This window comes from Canis aureus, chromosome 2 (genome assembly GCF_053574225.1).
Source record: "Canis aureus isolate CA01 chromosome 2, VMU_Caureus_v.1.0, whole genome shotgun sequence".
In the NCBI taxonomy this organism is placed as follows: Eukaryota; Metazoa; Chordata; class Mammalia; order Carnivora; family Canidae; genus Canis; species Canis aureus.
The window spans coordinates 25,643,415-25,657,655 of NC_135612.1; the positions used below are offsets into that span (position 1 = coordinate 25,643,415).

The following is a 14,241-nucleotide window of genomic DNA, read 5'->3' on the forward strand; positions in this document are numbered from 1 at the left end:
TCAATGGGATTCTATTCCCATCATGTTTTATTTTTTTTTAATTTATTTATTCATGATAGACATAGAGAGAGAGGCAGAGACACAGGCAGAGGGAAAGCAGACTCCATGCAGGGAGCCCGACGCGGAACTCGATCCCGAGACTCCAGGATGGCACGCCCCGGGCAAAGGCAGGCGCTAAACCGCTGAGCCACCCAGGGATCCCCCCATCATATGTTTTAAACAAGCATCCTAACTTTCCATACTATATCAAGTATTTACATGGTTCAACAAATAATTCTTATTAAATTTTCTCAAATGTTTGGAGTTTTCAATCTGAATATCTTTGTATTAATCAAATAACTTTTCATTATTTTTCTGAATAACTTTCACTGTTTGCTCTTAAATCTCATTTTATTTCCTAGAATCTCTTTTAAATCTACCAAAATTCGTGTTCCATTCCATTATCATAGCTTTATAACTTTATATAAGTAAATGTGGCACATTTGAACTTTCTTAAAGATTCTCTACAGTAAAAATAAGACTCTAAATTATCTGTCAAATCATTTTCAATGTTCTGCTCATTGTAATAATTAACTAGAATCATTTTGCTCCAATCTTTAAGTACCTTTCTAATCCATATTTTCTTTCCTGTTCAACAAGCTGCCTTAACTCTCACTGTGCTGGCAACCCTTCCAATCTATTATCTCTTTCATAATTTGACCTCAACGTATTTTTCCAAACATTTCTTCCAGTTAATCTTCGGGAAACCTTTACTCCAAACTGGCCTCGCACTGTTTGCCAAATATGCCATGCTCTCTTCAGCCCTACAGCTTGGCACTCACTCTCCTCATCCCCATTGCTTTTCCCAGCCTTTTCAGAAAAGCCAACCTGTAACCTTCTCTTGCAAGTTGTTGGACAGAGCCTTGGACATTTTACTTTTATTCTCCAACTTCTCCAACTCCATCTTTCTGTTTTCCTGTCATTCTTTTCTATGTACTCTAAAGACTTCTTGTTCCAGATCATGTTGAACAAGCCTCTTCTTCCCCTTCCTTGATGTTTTATACACTGCTTAAGTCCAAACTTTCCATTATTCTTACTTTTTTGCTAGCCTTTATCATGGTTTGCCTTTGAGAGATCATTATTTTTTGGCGATTTCTTTCTCTCTGTTCCTCCATGAGCATCCTTTGGGCATATAACAAGTGGACAAATCTTCCACGTGAAATATCTGGGTTACGTTTTTAGTTCTATACTATTACTTCCTGGGCCAATAATAGAATGGATCTCCAGAAAGAACAGACATTCAGTTGCTGAATGGAAGAAATGTTTCCTTCCCTATTCAAAAGCAGCTCTTCTGACTAATTAAAGAAATATGTCAAAACAGTTCCCAAGAAGAACCCATATGTCAGCCAAAGAATTAAATATTTTGAAAATGAGAAGAACCACTTGGTCTATTTTTCAATAGAGATTGAGAACAAAGGAAAAGAAGAAAGAGCAGGAATAAATCAGAATTCAAGCTGAAATAAATATAGAAATCTCTAGTTGCAATGAAAGGGGAAACCATGTAAGCTTAGGACTCTGGTGAAGCCCTATGACATTATGTTTATAATTAAGGTTTTAACTACATTCCTAACACTTGCCACCAGCCTTTACCAAAACCAAGCTCTCAAAAAGGAAAAATAGGACATAAAAAGGTGCTGGAATCATGGGCAATAGACAAAGCCTTTTGCATGATACAAATACTCTTCTTTAAAATAGCATGCTTCAAAAATAGTTGGGTGGATGGATACAGTGAGCACTGAAGATGGCAGTATTTTGTGAGAATGGACTCATAAACTACTAAGCACTATCCAAATATAGGCTATTTATTACTATTTCACAGGAATGTAGTTATGTCTTACCCACTGCTGGGTAACAAATGGTATTGTGTTCCACTACTTCTTCCAAATTTCAAATGACAAAAGTAATTAGGGGAAAAAATAATACAGGAAAGGATTTATTTCTCTTCTTATATCCATGTTACCCCCTAGGGAACCCAGGTCCTAAACGTCCAAGTAGTAGGAATGAGAGGTACTCAGCAGCAGAATGCTATCACAATTTGGCTGTGTGCCTTCAAGGATCCAACAAAAATACGTGTTTACAGAAGTGGAGCAGCTACTCAGCTAGTTTAGATGCCCACTCTTTGAGTACTCAAGATTTTCCATTTTCCTTAGTCAACCACTTCTGCAATGTATGAGAAGGATCAAACTAAAGAGTAAAGGCACATACATGTTTTGGGTCCTGAGTTTCCCGGAGACAACAACACCACTCTTGTACATCTTCCTTATAACCTATCAGAGCAGTTCTGCAATTTAAAAATCAGGCACTATCACAATGTTTCCATCTTTGGGTTGTATGCAGAAATGGTTAGAAATCCCTCATCATTGATTAATTCAATAAATACTTGCTGAAACTGTATCACAGTTGATACTGTGGGTGTCAAAATGAATAAGACAAATAACAAATGTCACATACTTATTATTCTCTGTCTCTGTCTCTCTTTCTCTCTCTCTCTCTCTCTCTCTCTCTCTCTCACACACACACACACACACACACACACACACTGCCATGAGTAAGGCTTATTACTTTGTAGGCTGTAGGTACTCACTATTAATTTCCTTCCTCCCTCTTTTTTACCTTACAGCTCTATTTTCTCACTTACCATTTTATAGGGGACAAACAATTCTGTAATACTGTGATATTACATATGATATGATGTGAAATGATGTGCTGTGATATGATATGACATGGGAGTGACAAAAGCATGTGCCATGTTAGCTGAATCCTAGGCAACAATATGCCTGGTGGACACTGGCCAATATAGAGGAATAAGAAGTAATCACAATCCAATGGATTTGTATTTTAAGAAACACAATAAATATTTCTTCTAGAATCTAAACCAGCTGATAAAAGAAAAGATCATGTCAATTTAAATGGGAACTACTATTACTAATTGCTTTACTTAAAAAAAAAAAGGTAGCAGAAGAAAATGCAGAGCAGAGCAACTAATTTTTACTAACAACCAAATGCAAAAGAAATTCTAAATATCTGTCAAAAACAGGGCTAAGTGAACTATTTCTGAAGCAACAAAAAAGACCCCTGAGCAAGAAATTTTATAATCATCCTCTTTCTAGGTCGGAACTCTGTTAGAATAAGACAAAGAAAAATCTGGACCTGGAGTAAGAGGAAGATGTTAGGAATCCACACTGACAGAGATCTGGTTAACAAACAGATGGAGAGCCAGAGTAATCAGATATCACAGAAAAAGGGGAATAAATGAAAAATTATGACTAGAGTAAAGGGTGAAACATTTTTTTGAACACCCATTAGGTTAAGTTAGTAGAAAAGAGAAAAGAAATTCTTAGGATATGATAAAAGAAAGAACCATTTTTCATATTTCTCCACAAGAAAACATTCAGTATGCTTTGACAAATTAAATTAGATATTTTAATGTACCTGAATAAATACCAAATGAATTCTGGAATTTGAAAAATCCTAATGCTCATTCCATACAACACAGAACGGGGAAGGAGGAACAAGGAAGGCTGCCATATAAAATAAGTAGCTCATTTTAGTTTTCTTTTATTAAGCATAAATAAAAGGTGTCTTACAAGTATATAGATAGGATCCAAGAAAGCTAGTGGAGTATTTGTTTATTATTATTATTATTTAAGAAATAGAAAACCATCATAAAGAAAAGATCTTAGGAAGTCTACAAATTTCATTAAAATATAATTGGACTTGCAGGAACAATTACTGTGCTGTACTGTAAGGGGAGCTGTTGGCACATAAGAGCAAAGTACACGTATGAGCTCATCTACCAGCCTAGGCAAGACCCACTTCCAGCTAGAAGCAGTCATGTTTCAACACCTCCGATTCCCTAATGCTGACAAGCTAAACAACTTGTTTTGTCTCTGGGAGCTCTTCTCTGGTGATTAACTGCTTATGGTGCATACTAATTATATGAAAGTACAGTATTGAAGAAGTAGTGTCCTATTTCCTCTACCTGCAGCCTTGATATGTCTTTGAATCTAGAAAGATACTAGGTAGAGCCACTGCAAACCAAATCCAAGAGAAATATTTCCCTCCCCCATGGTAAACAAATATATCCCCTTCTACTTTTTAGTATAACAAAGTTCACTGACAACAAACCTCCTTTAACCTCTGGGCTTCAAACCAAAGAGAATTACAACAATAAAGTGAGTGTTTCTAAGGCCTATAATAATCATATGGATAAATCTGCAGCAAGAGTTCGTGAATTAGTAACTATCAGTGTCCTCAATTCCCCAAGTCCCATGTTGAAAATTTACCCCAAATTGTCAGTTCTTAGGAACTGCACCTCAGATTAAAATCTTCTCACCAGGGAGTCTATGAGAATTTGTTCTTGTGTTTTAAATCCTAAGTGCTTGCTAAACCGCCAACACTGCAAAATTAGAGACCATTAAACAATATAAGGCAGCAAGTGATTAAATCTACCAAATACACATTCAAAGCAGCTTAAGCTACTTTTTAATTAAAAATAAAATATCACTGGCTAAATTCAGATGTCTTAGCTATCCAGAAAAAGTTAGAAGGCTGTTCAAAATGCAAAATGCTGCTGATAAGGCCAGATAGAAAAGGAGAAATGAGAAATAGGGTAGGGGGTGAGCTGGGGAAGCAGTTCCTCTCCCTCCCCAAGCCCAGGGGGGCAAGGCCTTGCAGTGCTGACCCGGTTTAGTCAGAGGAATAGAAGGGGAGTCACTGCTGCCCTAGAGGGTAAGAACTCCATGTGGCTGCTGATTAAATAAGCTTTATTAGCCAAGGCCTCAGAGGAGACAGGGTGTTCCACCTTCTTGGCAAGGGGAATGAGTTGAGTAACAGCATGGCAGGAAGCTCCGGCAGTGGAGATGTATAGATGGCCGAAGGAAATGTTAGTGCTATTTTTAAATATAGCTTGAACTAATTGATAAACAGTTCTCAAAATAATTATTAGCATTTGGGGAAGGAAGCATGGGGGCTTTTGAGTTAGCAGAATTGCTTAAGACTGAAAGAAATTTTTACTGTAAAGTTACAAGTACATAAACATTGTAGCTTTAAGTTGTTCCTACTTGTTTAAGGAAAAGAGAAAGGGCCAGGGGGCTTAGTCAACGTTGGGCAGGAGGCCAAGAATCTGAAGATCAGACTTAAGGCTGGGATGATATCATTCACTCTGAAGTCTTGATACTCTTTCTAAAGCATGAGAAAATTTACTGGTAAAACCTTACCTCACCCACAGTTTTCTTATTTTTAACTCTATTTTTTTTTCTCTCAAGAATAATTTTCTAAATCTGCTTTCTGCCTTATATGTAAATGTTATGAATTTCCATTTAGCAGGCGACATGGTCTTACCTAAAAAGCTTGCCCTAAAGTAAAGCACAGGCACTTGGTAGCTACAGGAGTACAAGACATGATACTCATATTTAATCACTTCGCTTCCCGTTGTGGTCTCAGTCTTTTCAAAATCATCCAGGGGTAATTCTAAAGCCTCCTGAAAAAGAGCAAAGCAAAAATAAAATGTGTTTATCAGTTAAAATTTTTAAAAATGGACATTAACACAGAAAGAGAAAGAGGAGGATTTCTTCTGGCAAAATAACAGTTAAATAAATATAGGACTATGAGGTAAGGAAAAGGGAGTTTCCAACATTAATGTTTAACGTTTGAGTCCTGGGTAAATAGTAAAACCAGAAAACATTAGCATTAAGTAATTCCAGATTGTTTTTGAGAGACAAAGCAGCTCTGGGTAAAGAAACAGGAAGGGAAAAAAAAAGCAAAAGATCTATTGCAACAGCAACACTGAAAAATCTTTACAATTTTAGCAACAAGACGATGGCTATACAAGCTACCTTCTTCCCTACCTGTGAAAGCTAAAAACATCCTAACAATTGAACAAGAGGCTGTGAAATGTCCCTGAAGATTCTATTGTACTTGCCAAAAGATGATTCATTGTGTGCCGAACAATTCCCAGTTCCATTTTGAATAAGAAAGTTATTGTGCAAGAGGTTGAGTTTGTTAGGTACATTTCAAAACCTGATATGAGTCTGTTTTCTTTATTATTGTGCTATCTGTGGTATATTTCTACAATAAATCTTGATATTTATAATAGATGGCAAATATTAATGCCAACTTAAACACGGTTTTTGTAAGCAAAGATGGTTATAGCCAGTTCACTTCTCACTAATCATTCTTTACTGGTGGATTTTTTATTATTATTATTTGTGGGTGTTTCTGAGGAATTTATCTTAATGTTTGGAAGCAATTAATTGGACATGTTGAGCCAGAAGCTAGGTTCATCCACACTCATTTATTTGAGTTGAAGAATTTCCTTTGAAATTAAATTAAGTAAAAGAAAAGCAGGTTGGTTTGGCTCATTTCTACCTCTCATTAAAGCAGTAACAACAATGAACAATTGGAAAGAGTTACAGGAAAGATTTCAAACTTTATCAATATGAAATAAGGTTTCCTGTGGAGATAAGTAAAGCCACAGACTACTCTCCAGATCTGTATCTGCTTTACTAATTCCCCACTCACAGTCAATTCATTGGGGGAGATATTACACTGGATAAATCACAACTGAAGATACTTACAAAATAGTTTTCACTAAACTCCAGTAAACACTATCAATTAAACACAACAAATTAAATAACCAGAGAGAAATCACTGGAATATATATTCCAGATACAGAAAGTTAATGCAGTAGTGAGAAAGAGATTTTTCTATTTTTTTATTTGAATTTTCATTAGGCAAATTTACCCATATCTCCTTTTGAAGCAGTTCTTCAAATCAAATTCTTTCTTTCTGGTCAAAGATTAGATTGTTTAGCATTTAGAATTTCCTTTCTTTTTAACATTAAAAGCAGTATGTCTTTGTGAAAAAAAAAAAATCATTGCAGGGGCACCTGGGTGGCTCAGTCAGTTTAGCATCTGACTCTTGATTTCAGCTCAGGTCATGATCTTGGGGTTGTGAGATCAAGCCCTGTGTTGGGCTTTGTGCTCAGGGTGGAGCCTGCTTAGGATTCTCTCTCTCCCTCTGCCCCCTCCTCTTGAAAAATCACTGCAAATACTGTACAAGTACATAAAATAAAAAGTGAAATAAATTCCCCTCATCCCCACACTTCTATACCTCAGGTATGTAACCATTTTTAACAGATGACTGTATATTTTTCCAGACTTTTAGAATTTTTTGGCCAACAAACACATACACACACATACATCCACCCATCATTAATTTAATCATGAAGTATAGGGGAGCCTGGATGGCTCAGTCAGTTAAGGGTCTTGATATTGGCTCAAGTCATCATCTCAGGATAGTGTGATTGAGTCACGGGTCGCTGCATGCTCAGCAGGGAGTCTGCTTCTCTCTTTCTTTCTCTATCTCTCTGTCTCACCCCCTACTCCCAGTCTTTTTCTCTTTCTGTAAAATAAATAAATAAATATTTTAAAAAAGTAAAACCAAAAAATATTTAAAAATTCATCAAATACACAAAAATTAGAAACAAATAATGTTCAAGTACTTATGGGATATGGGAAAAGACATTCTCCTAAATTCTTGCGGAATATAAATTGATAACTATTTTTCTGAGGATTGGCAGTTATCGATTGATCTTTAAAATGCACATACCCTTTCATACAATATCCCCTTTAGGAATCTGTACCACAGAAAAAGAGATGTACTAGGATATATGTGCTATGATATGTATTGCAATATTAGTCGTAGTAGCAGAAAATTATAATCAATCTAAAATATCTAGCAATATTGAAATGTTAAAACAACAAACTATGGCATAGTCATGCAATGGAATATAGTGAAGTCATTAAAACACAGCAAAATATACAGCACTACCATGGCAGGACATGATAAGATGTCCATGAATGAAAACTGAAAAATTAAATCAAGGAATGTATGTGTATGAATTTTTTTTAGAGAAAGAGAGAGAGGGTGCATGTGTGTGTGCAAAAGGGGAGTGGGGGCAGAGGGGCAGAAGGAAGGGAGAGAGAGAATTTTAAGTAGACTCCTTCCTGAACAAGGAGCCCAAGGGGGGCTCAATCTCACAACCCTGAGATCATGATCTGAGCTAAAATCGGGAGTCAGAGGCTTAACTGACTGATTACATAAGAATGAAATCTTGACATTTGCAGCAACAGGGATGGAGCTACAGAGTATTATGCTAAGTGAAATAAGTTAGAGAAACACAAATACCATATGATTTCACTCATATGTGGAATTTAAGAAACAAAACAAACGAGTAAGAGGAAAAAAAAGAAAAAGGCAAACTAAGAACAGATTCTTAACTATAGAGAACAAACTGATGGTTACCAGAAGGGAAGTGGGTGGGTGGATGGTTTAAATAGGTGATGAGGATTAAGCAGTGCACTTGTTCTGATGAGCACCAGGTGTTGTATGGAAGTGTTGAATCACTATATTATACATCTGAAACTAATATTACACTGTAGGTTATCTAACTAGAATTTGAATAAAAACTTTTAAAAAATTGCTAACTTCCTCCTGAAAACAAAATCTATCTACCCAAAGCAATCTACACATTCAATGCAATCCCTATCAAAATATCAATAGCATTTTTCACAGAACTAGAACAAACATTCCTAAAATTTGTGTAGAATCACAAAAGACCACAGAACAGAATAGGAATAGAACAGATAGAACAGAATGGAAACCCAGAAATACACCCACAACTACATGGTCAGTTAATCTTAAACAAAGGAGGAAAGAATATACAATGGGAAAAAGATGGTATCTTCAACAAACAATGTTGGGAAAACTGGACAACTACATGCAAAAGAATGAAACTAGACCACTTTCTTACATCATACCCAAAAATAAACTCAAAATGGTTTAAAGACCTAAATGTGAGACATGAAACCATAAAAATCCTAAAAGAGAGCACAGTCATTAGTTTCTCTGACATCAGCCATAGCAAAATTTTTCTAGATATGTCTCCTGAAGCAAGGGAAACAAAAGTAAAAATAAACTATTGGGACTACATCAAAATAAAAAGCTACTGACTGCATAGTGATGGAAACAACCAGCAAAACTAAAAGGCAACCTACTGAATGAGAGAAGCTATATGCAGCAAATGACATATCTGATAAAGGATTAGTATCTAAAATATATAAAGAACTTATAAAACTCAACACCCCCCCAAAAAAATCATCCAATCAAAAACTGGGCAAAGGACATGAACAAATATTTTTCCAGAGGAGACATGCAGATGGCCAACAGACACATGAAAAGATGCTCAACATCACTGATCAAAATTACAATATCACTTCACACCTGTCAGAATGGCTAAAATTGACAACACAAGAAACAACAGGTGTTTCTTAGAGTGTGGAGAAAGGGGTACCCTCTGGCACTGTTGGTGGGAATGCAGACTGGTACAGCCACTCTGGAAAACAATATGGAGTTTCCTCAGAAAGTTAAAAATAGAACTATTCTATGATTCAGCAATTGCCCTACTAGGTACTTACCCAAAGAATACAAAAACACTAATTCAAAGGGATACATGCACCCAGATGTTAATAACAGCTTTATTTACAAAAGCCAAATTATGGAAGTAGCCCAAGTGACCATCAACTGATGAATATATGAGGAAGACGTGGCACACACATACAATGGACATTTTAACAATATTTGCTCTTCCAACCCATGAGTTGGAATGTCTTTCCATTTCTTGTGTCATCTTCAATTTCTTTAATCACTGTTGCTTTATAGTCTTTAATCACTGTTGCTTTATAGTTTTTAGTACTGATCTTTCACCTCTTTGATTAAGCTTATTCCTAGATATTTTATCATTTTTGATGCAAATGTAAGCACAGTTGTTTTCTTAATTTCTCTTTCGTGGCTTCATTATTAGTGTATAGAATGCAACATATTTTTGTTCATTGAACTTTACTGAACTCATTTTATCAGTTCTAGTAGTTATTTGATGGAGTCTTTTGAGTTTTCTATAAATAGTATCATGTCATATGGAAATAGTGAAAAACTTACTTTTTTCTTACACATCTGGATCCCTTTTGCTTCTTTTTATTGTCTGATTGGTGTGGCTAGGATGCAGTACTATGTTGAATAAAAGTGAGGAGAGTGGACATCCTTGTCTTGTTCCTGACCTTAGGGGAAAAGCTCTCAGTGTTTCCCCACTGAGTATGGCATTAGCTGTAGTTTTTCATATATGGCCTTTATTATGTTGAGGTATGTTCCCTCTACATCTACTTTGTTGAGGGTTTTTGTCATGAATGGATATTGTACTTTGTCAAATGCTTTTTCTGCATCTATTGAAATAATCATATAGTTCTTCTTATCCTTTCTCTTATTGATGTGATGTATCAGGTTGATTGATTTGTGAATATTGAACCATTCTTGCATCCCAGGAATAAATCCCACTTAATCGTGGTAAATGATTTTTTTTTTGATGTACTATTGGATTTGCCTTGCTAGTATTTTGTTGTTGATTTTTGCATCTAGGTTCATCAGAAATATTAGCCTATAGTTCTCTTTTTTTTGTGGTGTCTTTATCTGGCTTTGGTATCAGGGTAATACTGATAGACTATCACATCTGCTATGAGGTAATACTAACAGAATTCCTCTTCTATTTTCTAGAATAGTTTGAGGAGAATATGTATTATCTCTTCTTTAAATGTTTGGTAGAATTCACCTGTGAAGCCATCTGGTCCTGGACTTTTTTTGTTTATTGGGGGTTTTTGGATTACTAGCTCAATTTAATTCCTGGTAATCAGTCTGTTCAAATTTTCTACTTCTTCCTGCTTCAGTTTTGGGAGATTTTATGTTTTTAGGAATTTCTTCCAGATTGTCCAATTTGTTGGCATATAATTTTTCAAAATATTTTCTTATAATTGTATTTCTGCGGTGTTAGTTGTTACTTCTTCACCAGAGCAAACTAATGATAAACACAATGACCTGGTGACTCTCCTGAGAATTATGCAAGTGATAAAGCCAATCCAAAAAAGCTACAGACTATATAATTCCATTTATAAAACATTTTTGAAATGACATAATTTTAGAAATTAAGAACAGAGAACAGATTAGCATTCTGGGTGGGTGGAGGCAGGTGGGTTATTATTACAAGAGAGCAACATAAGGAATCCTTGTGGGGATGGAACTGTTCTGTATCTTGACTCTCCTGGCGGATACATGAACCTACAGGTGATAACATTGTATAGGACCAAGTACACACACACACACACAGAGAAACAAGCAAAACTGGGAAATCCAATTAAGATTAATGGATTGTATCAAAGCCAAGATCCTGGTTGTGATATTACACCATAGTTTCACAAGATATTACCTCTGAGGGAAATTGGGTAAAAGTACATGGGATCTTTTTGATTACTTATTACTGCATGTGAATCTACAGTTACCTAAAATATTTCTATTAAAAAATGAAAAGGAAAGATAGCGAGGCAATTTGAGTCTTGTTAAAAATGAATTAGAATGTCTAAGACTTCAGGTGCTAACAATATAGATGGCAGAGGGATCAGGTTAATAAAGACAGGCTAATGTCTGGGATTTGCTTTACAGTAACACAGGAGAGGGGTCAGTGGATGGAGGTATGGAAGGGGCATGATTGGCCATGGAATGGTAGCTGTTGGGGTTGCTTAATGAGTCCACTGGTATTCATTATTATACCATTCTGTCTACTTTTGTTAATATTTTAAATTCTCCCAAAAAATATTTAATAAAGGTTTCTGATACCATGTTGCAGTATAAGGAACCTTAGAACTTTAACAGTGAAAGGGACTTATTAAATCATTTCATTTGGCCCAACACTCACCTTGAAACAAACAACAAAGCCCAGAAAGATGGGTAATGTCACCTCTAGTTAGAGGCACAGGGAGGCCTGTAACCCATGTGGAGACACTGAAACATTGTTCTTTGTACTATAGTATGCCACTTTTCATTATTACCATACTTAATTTGGACTGATGTTCTGGGCAACATAAAATTAACAGTGACATTTTGAGTAAGTCTGTTAATATTTTTTCCTTTTATTATGTTTTTAAAAAAGGATTTGGGTATATTTAATTAGGTTTAAGAGTTACTAGAAAAATAAGTCAAATATACCTTTATTTTCCTCAAAATGTTGCTATTTCATTAAATCAGAAGACACCTGTGTTTACAAAATTACATTCATTCAAGGAACAAAAAGATTAAGTGGTTCACATTAATTATAGAAACCTTGATTTTATTGAATTCAATTAACAATAAGTTGACAGTGATCTCTCATTTAGAAAATCTGATATGAATTAAGCTTTACAACTAAATCCCATTAAACAGGGATCATGCTGAAGACACTTCATAGATATTTTATTGAAATCAAACCCAAATAGTGTGTGGGACTTAGGAAATGAGATCCATATCTCTATTTAGCCTACAGGGAAAAGTAATTGAAGAAAGAAAAACTTTTCTTCTCTCACTAAAAATCTCTATTACTATTACTGAGCAAACCTAAGTAACAAGCTTTATTCATAATGTCCCCTTGAGGAAAAAAAGAATCTATTTATTTATCTTCTACCAGCCAGGACTTTAATTCAAACTTAACATTAATAGGTCAGAATCATAGCCAGGAAGCCAAAGCATGACAGGGGCGCAGCGCTGCTTCAGAGGCAATCTGCAGCCGTGTCCATCAGTGGACACATAAGCCATCTAATAACAATGGGAAAATGGGCTATGTAACAAACTTCATTTGATTTTCTTGAGCCAACAGCTTTTAATCTCTTCATACGTGATAAAGACGGAGGGCACCAGGGTGGCTCAGTCAGTTAAGCCGCTAGGGTCACGTCATGATCTTGGGTCCTGAGATCAAGCCCCACACTGGGCGCCACGCTCAGTGGGAAGTCTGTTTATTCCTCTGCCCCTCCCCCTGCTCATGCTCTCTCTGTCTCAAATAAATAAAATCTTTAAAAAAAAGAGAGAGACTGATAAAGCTTTTTGACAAACAAATGAAAAATCAATTCCTTAAAAAATAATTTTAATTACTAAAACTTATAAAGTGAATTAAATATAAAAATAACCTAAGTGGGACTCTAAGCAGAAGCAGACCTTTTTTGGTTCCACATGTTTTACGGTGGGGTGTTTTCATTATCTTGACTCCTAGAATGAATTTTTTCATGATCTCTGTGGCTTTTGAGTAAATGAGTCACACGAGCCTTTCCGAGTGATGCCATTCTTTCAGCAATTGTAAATGTAGTATCTGGTACATAAAATAGGGTTCAACACAAGGCAGACGTGTGTCTTACAGTCCTCAGGTGACATCGAAACAACAAAGGGTGGTCACCAAGATGACCCCAAGGACAGCATCTCAGTGATGCTCCTTCTGGGATAATGTTCCCAGGAATATTATCACTACTATTCCTGATAGAAAGAAAAAGAAAGAAGAAAGAAGAAAGAAGAAAGAAGAAAGAAAGAAAGAAAGAAAGAAAGAAAGAAAGAAAGAAAGAAAGAAAGAAAGAAAGAAAGAAAGAAAGAAAGAAAACACCCATGATTCTTTGCTCTCCCAGCTTCCTCAGAAGGGAGAGAATTAGCATCAGCATGGCCAATGTGGGTTCCCACTGAGAAAAAGAATCTGTCTCCTGTGCGGGATTAAATCCTCCTCTGCAGCCTGGCATGCTCAAGGGCAAGACAGGAGGGAGGTGACACAGAAACCAGCCAAAGCACATCTGGCAGTTTTCTGAATGTTTACAGCTGGCCCCCTTGTGCTTCTTAGGCCCTGTTTCCTTTAGGATGGTGCAGGAGATAGCAGGGCAGCTTCTAGAGTCGGACACCTAGCAAATCAGATGAGTACAGGCAGACTGTGGAAGAGGCTGCCTCTTAGATTCCATGCCAGACAACACAGCTCCCCTGGTGGGAGGGAACAGTAATAATGCTTAATAGCACCTATCATATGCCAGTGGCAATTAGCCCTTCCGTGAGAACAATATACAAAAAGGGTTGTTTTCTGAGGAAAAAATCAGAAGGAGTTTTTAAAAGAAAAGTTTGGTTCTTGTCATCTACTTTTTAGGATTCCTGAGCAGCTAAAAGCAAAAGAGTTAGCAGGATAAGGGATTTTAAAATCTGACATTCCTTGGGGAAATCATGACTAGCTGAAGAAAGATGAATAGAATTTTACCTGGTATTCTGAGCTTCAGAATCAGTCAAATGTGATTCTGTTCGGAATTCCCCTTTGCTTGTTATATA

At 36.1% G+C, this 14,241-nt stretch overlaps 1 protein-coding gene across 17 annotated transcripts in view; it reads right to left on the reverse strand.

Annotated features, from left to right (window-relative positions):
- ATG10 (autophagy related 10) overlaps positions 1-14,241 on the reverse strand; it is a 221,747-nt gene that overhangs the window by 80,458 nt on the left and 127,048 nt on the right. For all 17 annotated transcript variants that reach the window (XR_013361884.1, XR_013361879.1, XM_077866184.1 and 14 more), the window contains one exon: positions 5,383-5,521. Coding sequence is in view for 15 of the 17 variants with exons in the window: in XM_077866184.1 (XP_077722310.1) it covers positions 5,383-5,521 (139 nt within the window). In the remaining 2 variants the exon portion in view is untranslated. The remainder of the gene's footprint in view (positions 1-5,382; positions 5,522-14,241) is intronic.